Source organism: Colletotrichum truncatum (genome assembly GCF_014235925.2).
Source record: "Colletotrichum truncatum strain CMES1059 chromosome Unknown Contig_0003, whole genome shotgun sequence".
NCBI lineage: Eukaryota > Fungi > Ascomycota > Sordariomycetes > Glomerellales > Glomerellaceae > Colletotrichum > Colletotrichum truncatum.
The window spans coordinates 6,751,546-6,767,002 of record NW_027222400.1 but is presented as its reverse complement, the minus strand read 5'-3'; the positions used below and the strand labels follow the sequence as shown (position 1 = coordinate 6,767,002).

At 49.0% G+C, this 15,457-nt stretch overlaps 4 protein-coding genes across 4 annotated transcripts; 3 read left to right on the top strand and 1 right to left on the bottom strand.

Annotated features, from left to right (window-relative positions):
* Positions 1 to 494: 494 nt before the first annotated feature.
* Positions 495 to 1,994, top strand: CTRU02_206770 (transposase; the record flags this gene model as incomplete). The annotated part of the gene is made up of 3 exons (XM_070204770.1): positions 495 to 888; positions 937 to 1,038; positions 1,078 to 1,994. The coding sequence occupies 3 exons, from the start codon at positions 495 to 497 to the stop codon at positions 1,992 to 1,994; spliced, it is 1,413 nt and encodes a 470-aa protein (XP_070061874.1).
* Positions 1,995 to 2,672: 678 nt separating this feature from the next.
* On the top strand, positions 2,673 to 3,773 carry CTRU02_206769 (copper radical oxidase; the record flags this gene model as incomplete). Its single annotated transcript, XM_036732425.1, has 1 exon — positions 2,673 to 3,773. The coding sequence occupies one exon, from the start codon at positions 2,673 to 2,675 to the stop codon at positions 3,771 to 3,773; it is 1,101 nt and encodes a 366-aa protein (XP_036575901.1).
* A 2,299-nt stretch (positions 3,774 to 6,072) lies between these two features.
* On the bottom strand, positions 6,073 to 10,798 carry CTRU02_206768 (ankyrin repeat protein; the record flags this gene model as incomplete). Its single annotated transcript, XM_036732423.1, has 3 exons — positions 6,073 to 9,339; positions 9,421 to 9,472; positions 9,540 to 10,798. The coding sequence occupies 3 exons, from the start codon at positions 10,796 to 10,798 to the stop codon at positions 6,073 to 6,075; spliced, it is 4,578 nt and encodes a 1,525-aa protein (XP_036575899.1).
* A 1,406-nt stretch (positions 10,799 to 12,204) lies between these two features.
* On the top strand, positions 12,205 to 13,899 carry CTRU02_206767 (protein kinase; the record flags this gene model as incomplete). Its single annotated transcript, XM_036732422.1, has 1 exon — positions 12,205 to 13,899. The coding sequence occupies one exon, from the start codon at positions 12,205 to 12,207 to the stop codon at positions 13,897 to 13,899; it is 1,695 nt and encodes a 564-aa protein (XP_036575898.1).
* Between the last annotated feature and the right edge of the window lie 1,558 nt (positions 13,900 to 15,457).

Here is a 15,457-nt window from a genome sequence, read left to right as displayed (position 1 = left end):
CTGCAAAGCTGTTCCGGATGCGGAGAATTGGCCACTACGCAGCCCCCAAGCTACGGGAGTGCCCGATTCCATCTTGGCCTGGACCGTTGAAATTTATAAGAAGAAAGCATCTCAAAGAACTAGCCTTTGTAGTATTTGACATCTTGAAGTCAAACAATACAATATAAAGAGAGGTCATTGAGAATTATCTATTCCATCCCCTTTATATCGTTCATTAACAACCACACCAGAATTAAATAACGTACATGATAAGCGAGTGAGACAGACAAGCGAGTGAGACAGTAAACCGCGACCGTCGCACCTTGACGCGACCGGCACCTTTTCCTCTACAATAAATCATGGAATCAGCTAGTATTGAAAGAAGGTTACAAATTGCCCTTCAAGCAATGAGAAATGACCCAAAACTTAGTGCTCGGGCCGCAGGTGCACTCTATACAGTCAGTCACGCAACATTAAGCCGGCGACTAAAGGGAATAGTCTCACGACGCGACAGCATGCCTAATTCACGGAATTTATCAGATTTAGAAGAGAAGACAATAGTTGAGTATATTCTCGACCTAGATGCGCGATCATTTCCTCCCCGGCTGAGTGGTGTGGAAGAAATGGCCAATCGACTTCTCGCAGAGCGCGACGCGCCTCCAGTTGGGAAGCGCTGGGCTTCTAATTTCGTCAAGCGACAACCACAGCTTAGGACGCGTTTCTTTCGCAAGTATGACTATAAGAGAGCTCAATGCGAAGATCCAGAGGTGATTCGTGGCTGGTTTTCGCTTGTGAAGAATACAATTGCGAAGTATGGTATTGCTGATGCTGATATCTACAACTTTGATGAGACCGGCTTTATGATGGGCGTTATTGCTTCTGGAATGGTTGTTACAAGTGCTGAAAGGCGTTCAAATACGAAGATGACACAGCCTGGCAATAGGGAATGGGTTACAGTTATCCAGGCTATTAATTCCCAAGGGGAGAGCATCCCGCCATACATCATCGTTGCAGGCCAGTATCACCTCTCAAGCTGGTATACAGAAACCTCTCTTCCGGGCGATTAGGCTATTGCAACGTCTGAAAATGGATGGACAACAAACGAGAGAGGTATTGACTGGATCAGACACTTCGACATTTATACAAAACCACGTACGTCTGGGAAATATCGCCTCCTCGTTGTTGATGGTCATGAAAGTCACCACTCCGCAGCCTTCGAGCTCTTTTGTCAAGAAAACAACATTATTACACTGTGCATGCCGGCTCACTCGTCTCATCTACTTCAACCCTTAGATGTTGGTTGTTTTCAGCCGTTAAAGAATGCCTACGGTCGGCAAATTGAGAATAAGATGCGGCGAGGCACAACCCATATCTCGAAGGAAGATTTCTTTGCAGCATTTCACGAAGCTTTTAAGCAGTCTTTTACGAGGAAAAATATCCAGGGAGGTTTCCGAGGAGCTAGACTTGTCCCTTTGAATGCAGAAAGTGTTCTCTCAAAGCTGGATGTAAAGTTCCGAACGCCAACGCCTGAGGAGGGGGTCCCTCAGACACCAGACCCTTGGATCTCTAGGACGCCGAGCAACCCAAGCGAAGCAAGATCACAGTCTACTTTTATTAAGAGTCGAATCTCACGCCACCGAAGCAGCTCTCCAGCATCAATTTATAGTGCTGTGAGTAAGCTAGCCAGAGGGACAGAAGGACTAGGGCATCGGGTAGCATTACTAGAGTCAGAGGTTCAAATCCTTCGAGAGGAGAATGCAATATTAAGTCGGCGTCGAAGGGCTAAGAAAACACGTCTACAGAAAGGAGGAAGTCTTACTATATCTACTGGAGAGGATATACAGTCGCAAAGAGAGGCAGACACGCAACTACAAGAGGAAACGCGACGGAGTAGTGGTCGCAAAGTGAGGTCTGAGACGACTCATCGTCGGTGTAGCGTATGCGGGAATACAGGCCACAACGCGAGAACATGTCAATTTATTGAGGAAACATCCGAAGAACAGGAATCCGAGTAGTATTAATCAATCTAAGATTTCTTGTTATAGATTTCGATATTATTGTCGCGAAGGTCTGGTTTACTGTCTCACTCGCTTGTCTGTCTCACTCGCTTATCATGTACGTTATTCTTTTCAATAATTGTTATTCCTTCACTTTTTGAAGACACGCTCTTTTCAATGCATTCTCTTACTAGTACCGCAATTACATTATTTGTCGCACTCAGTAATGCAGCCACTCTCCCTAAAAGGGTCCAAGCTCCTACAGGCAATTCTGCTCTAACGTCGGTTGGCAAGTATAGCGGCTGCTATATCGACGCTGTTGGAAACAGACAGCTAGCCCGCGCCAGCTATGTCGATTACAAGGAAATGACCCAACAAACATGCATCTAATTCTGTAAAGATAAGGGATTTCCCTTAGCTGGTCTTGAGTTTGCTTCCGAATGTTACTGCGATTATAGCTTAGGCTCAATTGCTTCGAAGCAAAACGATACGGATTGCGCCTCCACCTGTACTGGCAACAAGAATCAGGTTTGTGGTGGCGCCAACAGACTCTCAGTTTTCTCTACGACAATCAACACGGCCGCTCCTGTCGTCAACCCTGGCCCCGCTGGCTGGGCCTCTGTCGGCTGCTACAACGATAATATTCCCGGTCGAGCTCTTGCTTACCGCTATGGAGTAGCTGCTGGCGACAGTGCTATGTCTGTACTTCAATGCACTAACGCCTGCCAAGCTGCTGGCTTCGCTTATGCCGGAGTTGAGTACTCCTCAGAATGCTACTGCGATAACAGCATTCTGACTGGAGCTAAGCCTGCGTCTAATTGTAATATGCTCTGTTCTGGTAACAATACAGAGTATTGCGGCGGTCCTGATAGAGTCAATATCTACCAGTCTAACAGCAAAGCAAAAACTGCGGGCATCATTCCCTCCGGATGGACGGCCCAAGGCTGCGTCAAGGACAACGTTCAGGGCCGGGCTCTTCCCATGCCTATAGCTGTTGTAGGCGGCCCAGCAGGAATGACCATCGAGGGCTGTGTTATTGCCTGTTTAGCCGCTGGCTATACGGTTGCCGGCGTTGAATATGCACAGGAGTGCTGGTGCGGAAACACTATTCAAAACGGAGGCGTAGCCACACTTCCAGGCGACGGTTGCAATATGCCGTGTAGGGGCAACACTATTGAAACCTGCGGTGGTTCTAACCGTTTAAACGTCTACGCTAACTACCCCCTAAATCTGGTCGTTCCTTCCAGCTCTGCTTCAACGGTCACCTCAAATATTCTATCGCTAACAACGCAAACCTCATCTTCATCTTCATCATCTCCTCTCACCATCTCCACTACTTTATCATCCCAAGCCTCTTCTGGTTCTTCCTCAATATCCTCCACTAGTACTGGCACAAGCACCAGCACTACATCAACAATTTCGAGCATAATTACTAGTTCTTCAACTACGACTTCATCAATATCGATCACACTTACTAGCAGTAGTAGTAGCAGCAACACCACTATATCTACAGTTCGAAGCACAACTACTAGTTCTTCCACTTCTACTTCGTTTAAATCAACCACTCAAAGCACCAGTTCATCTATCACCTCTCTTAGAGTCAGTACTAGCTCTTTATCTAGCACTTCCTCTACATCTACGTCGGCTCGCTCAACCTGTTCCCCAACAAGTAAGTTGTTACCTTGCATTGCGTTTTTAATTTTGCTAACTTTTGGGGAGTTAATGGTGGGCCCTATCTACAAAATTCCGAATTTGAGAATGGCATCATTGGCTGGGAAGGGGATCTTGATAAGATGACCATTGTCGGCGGCGGCCTCCAAAATTCCGGTTGCAAGGCAGTGTAAGTACCGCTATCTTCTTCTTCCCTTGTTTCCTGTCCTTCCTAGCTGACAAAGCTTTCTAGCATGCTGGATGTACCCGACAACATAAGTGCAATGATTATATAAACAATCCAAGCGCCAAATATTCAGAAGGCAAAGAAACTTACTATAATTGCCGGTAGGAGGAACGACACGCCGGATTCACTATTTGGGCCTGCAATCGCAATCAGCTTTAACGGCAATTATGGTGGCGATGAAGTTAATCTATGTGGGTACTCTACCGACGACCCATGCAACCAGATTATTACTCCTCTCGCAAAGTACAATAAGTACGAATGGATACTCCCCGGCGGTATAGGTGCATCAGGTGAAAACGATAACAAGCTAAACCTCATGATAAATTACTCAGAGTATAGCAACAGACGCTATATGAACGCTCCATTATTAATCGACAGTATTACTTTTGTAGATATCTAAATATACTATAGAAGTATAGGGCAGGTCTTAGAAAAGATTCAAAGTATAAGAGTCAGGGAGGAAAAGCAAAGCAGAAGTATATAAGAATGAGTATAAAATAGAGCTTTAGCAGACGTGTTAAAACATAAAGACATAGGAAAGATAAAGGCTAAAGATTTATTAGATAGGGTAATAGTGAATAGCAATTTGCAATATTAAGATGCTAAACAATAGTAAGAGTTTTTAAAAACAGTAAACCGCCGGAACCGAGCATATTAGGTAGGTCTAGGGAGGTGAAGACTACCTAACTAAGCTTAATGCTAGTTACTTAATAAATACAAAGTAGACTACAGGTAGTAAAAGGGTAAGGAAAGTAAAAGCGTCACAGCCTTATCGTAAGCAGTCCGCCTGGGCGCGATCACGACTTGACACCCTAGATTTAGGCCTTGTCTTACCAATTATTATCCTCCCAGGCCTTCTTGACCTCATCCCCCCCCTTCTCTCTGACTTCCTTCACCATAGCGGCCACTTCGTCTTGAGACGCGGTGGATTCATGCCCTTGATATCCTGGAACGCCTCTTAGTCCCTAATCAGGGTGAAGATCGGCAGGCTGGCCACGCGATATCGGCCGGCCACCTCGGGCACCTCATTGACGTTCAGTTTAGCGAAGGTGACCCTACCTGTAGTGCGCGCGCGGTAGCCAGCTGTCCGAGGATCGGGGCGATTATGTGGCACGGCGTGGGGTGTGGAAGTCGACGACGACGTAGTTATTGCTGGACAGCAAGTCGTCGAAGGCCCCTGGCATGGCGATGACCGTGATAGGTAACTGGGTCTTTTCCCGCGGAGCGGTGGCGACCATGGTCGCGGCGAGGGTTAATGGGTTAGGTTGTGTTGAGACTGAGCAACATTGGTTTACGGTGGTTGTATGGTAGTGCGCGTTGTCACATCTGATGATGGCGTGACGTTAGCCCTTCCATATTTCGTGCCTTGCGATTGCCGTCGTAGTGGCCGTCGTCTGTGAGCGCCAAGGCAAACAGAAAGGAAACAAGGGAGTTTTGTCAGGGCGAAGCGGTCTCCGTATAGTTCTGTCACGTTCACTGGCAATGGAGTGGTTGTATCTAAAAGCTAGCGTGCTCGTAGGTGTGTTGATGCCTAGGTGTACGCCCCCAGGTGATGGTTTTGGCTGTTGGCCGTTGGCCGTTGGCTCTGGGCCCCCTCCCATGGCTATCTATCAGTCAACAAAGCCGGAAAAAACAGGTTGTCAGCTTTTGCCGCTTAAGGAAGGTATTTCAACTCCGGCGACGGAGACCCGAGTCTAGGCACATTGTTACGGGGAACCGGCAGACCCAACCCAGTACCGGATTTGCGGCTTGGTCTCCACTCGCAAGATGTTTGTCGACTTGAAGCAATCCACCTGTTCATAGAACTGTCTGTCAAGGACATATCGTCAAATGGCGGAACGTCGTAATTTTGGCCGTTTCTGGCAGTCCGTCGCTGTGATTCCACCAGAGAAAATGACCCATCACTCGAGGCTGAACAATAGCCAGGACGAAAAGGGTTAAATCCCTCATCTCATCTGCCACGGCAGTCACCAAGAGAACTTTGTACAACTTGTTCTATTTACATTTTGACATACTTTAGCCACTTTATTGCCAGTCGTGCAGAATTTCTACTGCCTCAAAGTGCTTATTCTCAAATGCATAATCAGCCGCAGTAAGTCCTTGATAGCTAATCGCACATCTATCGGCTCCGGCTGTCAGTAACAGTACCATGCTCTCAAGATAACCGTTGGTTGCCGCAAACATAAGCGGCGTGCGCTGCTAGATATCGCCTAAATTCACGTCCGCCCCTGCTTCTAATAATATCTCGACCAGCAGAACACAGTCACCATGTGACCGGAGGCATTCGTGTAGTGGAGGCGGCGAGAACCCCGTCGAAGAGCGGTTTGGGTCGGCCCCGGCAGTGAGGAGTAGCCGTGTTCTTGTAGCAAGATCCTCGATGGTATCGCTACGTAGTATAAGCGAGCTTTCTGAAGTTGATATGTGTGGTGGCGTTGTGGACCTGTATGGTGCCAAGACGAGGTCTAGCGGCGATAGCCCATCGTGGTTTTCTCGATTAATCTCTACTGCAATATTTGGTTTCGCCTTCTCTAGTACCGCCCGAAGAATTGCTATGCTTCCGCCCTGCGCAGCGGTATGAAGCTGAGTGTTGCCGTGGCCGTCGTTGTCCAGCAGCGATTGGTTACAGACTGGCAGAGACTGACATGTGTGGTTCTTAGCAGGTCCTTTGCCCTTTATATCAACGACAGAGCCTTGTGTGTTCCCCGCATTGAGATCTGGGGCTGCGCTCAGTAGGTTGCCGTAGAAAGGTGAAGTGGTATACGCGCGTTGGGGAATATGAGGGCTTACCCCGGAGTCTTGGTTTAGCGGTAGCTGTTGTGGCCAAGCACAGAAGTTAGGCTTGAATCTGGGCTCAAAGGATTGTTCTGCACTGCTAGAAGAAACAAGACGTGCGTATCTCTGAGTACGGCTGAAGAACAAGCCGTTGCCGCCGTGGCTGACAAGCAATCTTGTGATCTCAACGACGTCTGCTCTCCATCGTGATATATCTGAGCTGCTCCAGGTCTCCATTTCATCTGTGAGGGCGGCGCCACTCATATGCATACAGCTCAGATCTAGTGGTGTCGACAACATGGCGAAGACGGCCGACGAAAGTGTTCCAGGCTTTGGTAACCAGTCACGCTGCGTTGGTAGCCCCAGCGGCGAGTTGACTTGAGCACCTCGTGAAAGTAAGACGCGAACAACCTCTACATTGGTCTGCATAACTGCCCTGTGCAGCATAGTGAGTCCCTCATGATTGTGAGCGTTAATAATGTCAGCAAAGGCTGCGTTGTCTAAAAGATAATCCACGATGGCGGCATCTAGAAGTTGGTCCACTCTACTAAGCCGTGGCCCGCCCTTGAGAAGGACAAACCAGGCGAGGTCCGTGCTGTTCCCTCTGCTAGCAAACTCACCATACAAGTGCAAAGCTTGGTGCTGATTAAGCCATTGCAAGGAAGCAACCAAGGCTTGCTGTCTCTGGCCGCCTGGCCAGGCGCGACTTGAATCTGCACAGAGAAGCTGCCAGAAGACGGAGGTGCCCGTATTAGGATTTCTTCCTAACAACTCGATCCTCTGTTCTTCTGAGCATGCTAACAGTATCAGGTTGGCTGCTGCTATGTTGCCATGGCCAAGAGCCCATGCCACTACTGATATTCCCCGTTCGTCAACCGCGAGCGGCTCTGGGCGGTGCTTTAGCAGTAGCTTGAGGAATCGTATGTCAGGCAATCTCGGTCCAGCTCGTGATACAAGTGTCAAGAAGCTTGGCATGCCTGACTCATAGAAGTCGGGTAGCATGGACTGTTCGCGACCACTGGCTCGGTGCATCAGACTCAAGCCCAAGAAGTCACTATTCTGTGTTGCGGGTGCAAGGGGACAGTGTTCTAAGATGAACTCGAAGCATCGGAGCGAGCCGTGCCGCAGGCATAGAGACAGGGCCGAAAAGGCATGGCCCCACGAGTGTCCGCCGAGGAACAATTCCGGATCGTTAATTCCATTAATAGCGCAGGGGTTCTCCAGGCTTTCGCGCAGGCCTTCATGACCTGTGTTGGCCAAGATTGCATGTGTGAAGAGCCTAAGCGCGGCAACGTCGTCGGCCATCAGAGCAGATCCTAATGGTGTACAGCACTCGCCTCCGCCAACAGGATTTGCCCCCTCGGACACGAGAGACTGCAATGTGGCTTCATAAGCTTCTTGCCAAGACAAGCCAAGCTGGAGCTTGGAGCGTACATGCATCTGTGCCGTAGACACGGACACGAGCGCCATAGTCATCACCCTATCGAAATCCCACTCGGCAGTCGGCCGGCGCCAGGAATTGGAAGCTCCAAGTCCGGAAACCGGTAATGAGTCGAGGTCGCCGCACAAACCTGGGTTCTCTTTGAGTATCTGGAGTAGCATGTCTCCCAGCTCATGCTGAAGAAATGAATATGCAAGAAAAAGCGTTGCCGGAAACAAGCGGATTGGTTCGTCTCGCTCGATGTGCAGACTCAGTATTCCTGTCGCCAGTTCTATCTGCCCATAGACAATCGCTGCTGCAAGTGGTGTAACATAGTCGATGATGCCCTCCAGCATTTGGGCCCAAAAGGGATCCCGCAAGCCCGATATACTGTCCAGTCTTGCTCCTGCCTCACATGCGACGTGAAGAAGACTTGAAGCCTCGCTATCAGTCAAGCCTTTGAACCCATGGAGTAGTCCCTCGTGAAGGTTGGCAGCCTCGGGTGTCTTTCCACTCTCGCCACACAACAGCTGTTGTACCTCGTTGATGGCACCAATTTCAAGCGCGTCCTGCAGTGTAAAGTTCACTGCAGCGAGCGGGTTCTCATCGTAGCAATATGCTTCGACAATCACCTGCGCAGACAGAAGCGAGACCTCTTGTTCTCGCGCCTTCCTGTAAGCTTCTGGCCGCTCCCTCATTGCTCGGCGGACCATGGCAAAATGCTGTGGCCATTCGGTTGATAGTCGCTCCAGTGCCAAGCGCGAGCCGGCCAATGCCGACAAAATGAGGTACAGTCGCGTCGAGAATTCTCGATTTGTGCCTACGCCGCCACTCGTGTGGCCCTTATCATCAAGAACGAACAGACTGTACAGGATACCAATTGCCGAGCCGTGTATGCCTGCTGTGGCTAAGTGTTCAAGGCCATGGACAGTGTCTCTCATATCGCCGTTTCCCTCCGTCTGGCAGTAGCCTAGATAATGGTGATAGGCTCCTTTGCGGAGGAAAAGCAGCAGTTTTCGGGCACCTTCCGATGTCAGTGAGTCAAACTCTACTGCATCAAGGAGCATATCGAGGAACGCGTGTGTTGACGGCGCTTCCAACATGTCGTCTGGAATCTCGGACGGGACCTCGCCCAAGCAAAGGTCTGACTGGCCCGACGCCTCGATATCCTTGACTTGCTGCGCCGTCTGCTGATACATGGTTGCTTTAAAGTTGTTTGATTTCGTGTAAATATCTTCCATGCTTAGTTTTGGCCAGGGACTTGGCCGATACTTCTAGATAAGTGTGAATAGCTAAACTTTAGTCTCTCTGTCTTTCGATGACTACGAAGAATAATAGCCACGATTCGTACGTACCTCGATTTCACCATCGTGAGCTAGATGCGATAGGACACCAGTAACTTCCTGCCTGCAATTCCCATGGGCGTTAACAGCTTTTCTCGCGTCATTTTTCTAATGAAGGTAACTGTACTTACTGCCCTGTATTTCGTTCAAGCGAAGTAATGAGTGGAGCGAGGAGAACAACAAGCTCGTCCACGTCCGGCCGGGCTTGAGAACAGATATGTGTCGCGAGAAGCAGAGTCTCGACCAAGAGCTCGAAATTGTCACCTAACTCGTCCCTGAGAAGCTCAAGTCTGCGCATAAGCAAGCCTCCAACACTTCCATCTTCAGTGGCAGAAATATGCTTCAGCCGAGTCATGATTTCCAGCTCGTCTTCGAAAGATTCGGTGGGTTTCGGCAAGCAGTTGTGGAGAATGCTCGAGTTTGAGGTTCCTTCGGGTAGCAGAAAAGGGTCTTGGCCTATTTGACGGTCCCACAAGCTAGCCATGACCAGTCCCAGAGAGTAGACATCGGCCTTTTCCCAGTCTACATTAGCATCTCTGTTCAAGACCTCCGGCGCACACCAGAGCGGCGTGAAATGCGCAGGTTGAGCGCCAAACACCATACCAGAACCCCCAAAATCGGTCAATTTGACAATCAATCCCCGATCGGGACAACTGTGCTCAAATACAATCATGTTGGCTGGCTTGATGTCGCCGTGTACCATTTCAGCTCCGTGGATCGCCTGGAGTCCTAGGGCCATGTCCATAGTCATGTGGCGCTTCTGAATCTGCGACGGTTGAACAGCATCAGGAGAGCAGAGAATGTGTTCGAGCGATCCATATGCACCAAGCTCCATCGCCAGCATCGGGTATTGCTCGCTGGGGTGCCAGGAAACGAACAGCAGCTGCACGATGTTGGGATGCCTTCGGAGTCTCGGGTCGCAGAAAGCATCCATCTCACGAAGAATGGAACGGTACACGTCTTGGCGTGCCTGTGGCCCACGATCGACATTGCTGAAGACTTTGAGTGCCACGATTGTGTTTTTTGGTACTCCTTTAGGCGCTGCTACGCCAGTATCGTGCTGTATGACCCTTGCAGTGAGACCTGTACCAACACTGATAACATCACGGAGGAGATAATTGCCAACGCCAATCGCGTCACTCGACTCTGAGGGGATTCTATAATAATTTGCTGCAGCGAGAACGTCGCTAAAGTCCAGCTCAACCGCGGCGGCTGCAGTCAGCTTCGCCCATAAACTTGTGGGGGTCTCGAAGCTATCAACTGATGATGAATCAGATACCGTGGATCCGCTGGACGAGGTATCCGACGTGGACGAAGCTGAGCTTGGTCGGTGGCTTTCAGAGCCCGGAAGGTCTTGTGATACATCCAATAGTCTGCCAGACCGCTCCATTTCTGTCTCTGAAGAGGCATGCAGTTTGAATGAATCCTATTGGCAGTCAGAGATGAAGAAAGTGAAGAAACAAAGTGTCATTGTGGACATAAAACGATGAATGCCAGCAGTCACCGCGGCAGTGATAAGCTAAGTTTAAATCTGAATCCTCAGTGAGGCGGACATCGTTGGCCACAAATGCTTCAGTCAGCGTGCATGCTCAAGGTTTCCAAAGCATCGCGGCTGTCGCAGGGGTGTTGAACCAATGCTCGGCCAGGGCGGTTAAGCCTTGTCCAACATTCAATGGTGGGGAATCTTTTTGAGCTCGTATTAGTGGCTTTGGACAACACACACCAGAGCATACCTGAAAAATACGGAGCGACTGCTCGTAGAGTGGAAGCGCGAAGCTGTGGAAGCGGAAGAAACAAGGCTTCAATGCAAGGTACATTGACAGCGATCACGCACGGGTATTTTTTCGAAAGGGTGGCTGAAAAGGCCTTTGCGCATTGGTTGACCAATAAATCTACTTCTCGCGGATTGGCTGTTACTTTGTATATAGTAAACTGTTATTGCTAACCCTGATAGTCACTGTAGTAATAGTCGTTGCAAATTATGATGCCTATGATAGTTGTAGAAACAGGAACGCGGATACGAAGCCCCTGGTAGCAGAAGCCGCAGGAGGCTGGTGGTTCTTTTTGGGGCGAAGCCCCCTGGCAATCGCTCTAACCTATCGAAATATCAGAACGACTAACACTGGGCTTCGCATAGCCTCACTGCCTACGCTGACTTCAATATGCTACAAGACCACTGGTCTGTTATAACTTCACATAGCCACGCTGACCTCGCTGGGCCACGTTTGGCTGAGGCCTAGTTTCGGGGGTCAAATTGAGTGGGAGGAAGGGTTCGTCATTTCTCTGAAGTTTTCCACTAATGCAGAAGCAGGGCTGAACTCCGTGTATAAGGCTTGTGGAAATTCACCAGCTACTAACCCTAGCCAACTGTAGGAATAAAACTCACTTGCCTTGTCCTGCTCTATTCGCCCTGAGCGTGCTTGGGAAACATCAGATGCAGCTTGCACAGCCCTGCCGAGCCAGCTCGTCAGCAAGCCCAAGGCTGACGAACAATATACTGTGGCAAGCCCAACAGGCCAAGAACCCTATCTGACACTGCCACTGCGCAGCAAGGCCTGACAGACCCGCCGCCGTGAGAAAGATTAAGTCACTCCAGCGTCTGACTGCAGATTGCTGGTAGTGTTGAATGCGGAATAAACAAGTCGGAAATATTTACCTGCTAGGCTCATGTGTGATAACAATAATCAATCTGCCACTTATCCTTCTTTTCATCCCTTGAACCTCTGTCATCAAATCTGGCGCATCGAGCTTACTGCTGCCAGGCACTCTCGCAAATATTCATTACAATTGGCTGCTATGTCGGGTTTGGAGATTTCAGGTGCGGTGTTTGCCGTTGTTGGTATCGCTGGAGCTTTCAAGGGCGCAGTTGACTCGGCCTTATTGATTGAATCTTTTTTCGACATCGAAAAGTCTGGCTGTAGAGGCCTTGCACTCAGCTATCATGTCGAGAAGATCAGATTACAGTTATGGGGCGAATTATGCCACGCAGACGACAACGGCACGCCGATTCTCCAGAGTCAACCAGCCTACCTCAAAGAAGTAATTGTGCGCATCCTTGGCGAGATCCGGAACGTCAATGAGCAAGCCAAGCAGGTTGTAGACAAACATAGTCTGCACTTACCTCCATTGCCAGATCTCACTCTTGACGACAACATGCAGGTTGAGAATGCGCTCCCTCGAGCGCTGGGAAAGGCGACCATGCGGCCAAGCGCTCGATTCCGATGGACTATCAAAGGAAAAGGCGAATTCGAACAAATCGTCGCCAAGCTGCGGCAGCTCGTCACTGATTTGCACGCGCTGAGTCTTCACCCTGGAAACTCAGATCTGCTCTCCAGAGCCTTGCCCCCTCGAGTAATGGCAACCATCCAGGACGCAGATCAGCTTGCACTCATCGATAACATCAACTTGCCAAACCACAGAGCATTAGCTCTTACTGCACGCGCCAAAACACTCATTTCACGCAATTCGGAAATCAATCTCAACGGCTCTGCAACTATAATCAGGACGGAGAAACTCAGCGCAAAGGGCCATTTCCTTCATCAGGGAGATAGCATCAGGTCAGTGTGGATAGAGTGGAACATACTTGATGACGAACCGGACTATCACAAATATGCCCGAATGATAAGCAACCTGGGATTTTTCCTCGAGCGTGTCGGCGATCCAGCACTTCGACTACCACCCTGCTATGGACTTTTTGATGACCAATCATATCTTGTAGAACACGGAAAGCGGCGACTTGGATACGTTTTTGGCCTTCCAACGGCCGAGCACGACGCGCCGGCGACACTTGGCCGCAATTGCTATCAAGCTGACCTGGAACGCCATCCTCCTCGCACTCTCGCTTCGCTAATTCGAGACAAGTCTTTCCCCGTTCCTTTGTTAGGCCATCGTTTCCAGCTGGCTTATGCACTGGCAGTTGCGTTCAGTCAATTCCATGCGGCCGGGTGGCTACATAAGGGACTTCACTCAGGCAACATTGTCTTTTTCCAATACGAGACGCCCGACACCCAGTCCGTGCCGGTGGATATTACAAAGCCCTTTGTTACTGGGTTCCAATATACGCGACCTCACACTGCCACCTCACAGGCTTACAGCCCGCTCGATGATAAGGATCTCCAATGTTACTACCACCCGGACGTAGCCAAGTCTGGGTTCTCACGCCGCCGAGATTTGTACGGACTCGGGGTCATACTTTGTGAGATTGGTCGGTGGACGCTAGTTAACGAGTCAGCGCCTCCGATCCGAAATTCATCCACGACAAGTAGCAGGAGTAAGAATAGACCCAAATTTTGGAGTTCTACGGAGTGGCGAGATTTCATGACTAAAAAGGTTGCTGTGGACCTTGGGTGGAGAATGGGTGATCGTTATCGAGATGTCGCCCAGGCACTGCTTCGAGACAGCCTCCCCGATGACAAGACATGTGAGGAGATGCTCTGGGTCCAGCAGTTCAGGGAGAAAGTTGTTCAGCCCTTAAGCATGTGCAGCGCTTGAGACCGTATCCACAACTCCCTTGATCACCAGCTGGCCTTCAGTGCCTTTTTATGAACATGTCAACAGCAAGCGCAAGTAGCGCTTTAGGAAGCTCCTAGCATGACGTTCTGGCAAAATTGTCGGCTGAAGAGCATTTAGGACTTTAACAACCACGTTGTCATAAAGTCTGGCTCTATAGAAGTATCGCAACACCATAAGGCTCCCAGCGCTGATGAGCTTTCTGCTCTTGGCATGCGTCCAGTGACCAGTGACCCTAATGTGGCAAGACACGTTGTATTTCAATTTGGACTGGTACACGAATGTTTAGTTCCGCGTTCTTTTAATGACCTAATACTAGTCAATCTGAGCTTGTTGCGCTGCCGGACAACGACTACATCAAGCACGTTACAGTTGACTGCCTACATACTCTCATACTTGTAGTGTATAGTCGACCAACAGTTTTAAACAGATGCTGAGACCGTGTCACGATTTGTCTCCATATGAGAAACTGACCATGATTTGTCTCATATGCATTCTTTTCACCATACTATCCTGCCACATTAATGAACTGGCAGCAAAGTATTAGCAAAAGGATTCTACCCTCGAAGAACCTTCTGCAGCCCTCATGCATGGTACCAATGCTTCGCCAAGGTCACCTCTGACTTGTGTCAATAGTGATCCAGCACTGGTGGTAGAATCGTTCTGGGAACATCACGCGAGAGGCGGATATTGCAAGTTCCTTTATTTTAGTGATTCTTCATCAAGAGAAGCCCCTTCAAAAGAAAAATAGATCCTACTATCAAAGCTTAAAGCAGTAGTTTCTATGTTTTTACAATCCTTCTACCCCGGATGTAAAGGGTTGTATTTTAAGTTATACAACATTCGAAAGTCGAGAGCGACATTCGGATCTAGCTCCCCAGCAAGTTGTAACGAGGTACTCGGATTTAGTCTTCCGCTTTTCATTCTATTAGACTTTTTCATTTTACCGCTATCTCCTTGGGCTAATAGCATTCTTTCCTTCCTTCTAAATATATTGGGAGGGGTCTTCACAGCCCCACTTTCAGATTACAACTATCCGCGGAATCGGTGAGTAATTAACGCTAGTGTTCTTTTAGCATATGCCTACCCAGGGATGTTTTTTTCCGGCGGTAGCGTGCCGATTATCCAAGTCAAGTCCTCATTCAAACTCGGTGTCGTAAATGCTCCAAAGTCTGTGTTTTCTCACTCCATTCGGTCGGAAACGTCGGAGAGAAGACCAATTAGTGTAAAGCAAGATAAATTGATTCCCAAGAGTAGTTACCTGTCTTTACAGCTATTTAAACTTGCGAACTACTACACATGTCTCTGGCATTACCTTAACTTACAGAACATCATACACGCTCACTGTTGAATTCTTTTTCACTTCCATATTCACCTAGAGCTCTTTATTTTATTGTAAGTTTAGAGCTAAAATAAACCGACTTGATCGCTAATGTTACTGGGTAGATGTTACGACCCGTTAGATACACCTAACAGGACCCACTCGGTTGGGCGGTTATGACAGGACTTTGTATGCAGGGCCACGGGAACAAAAGATAAC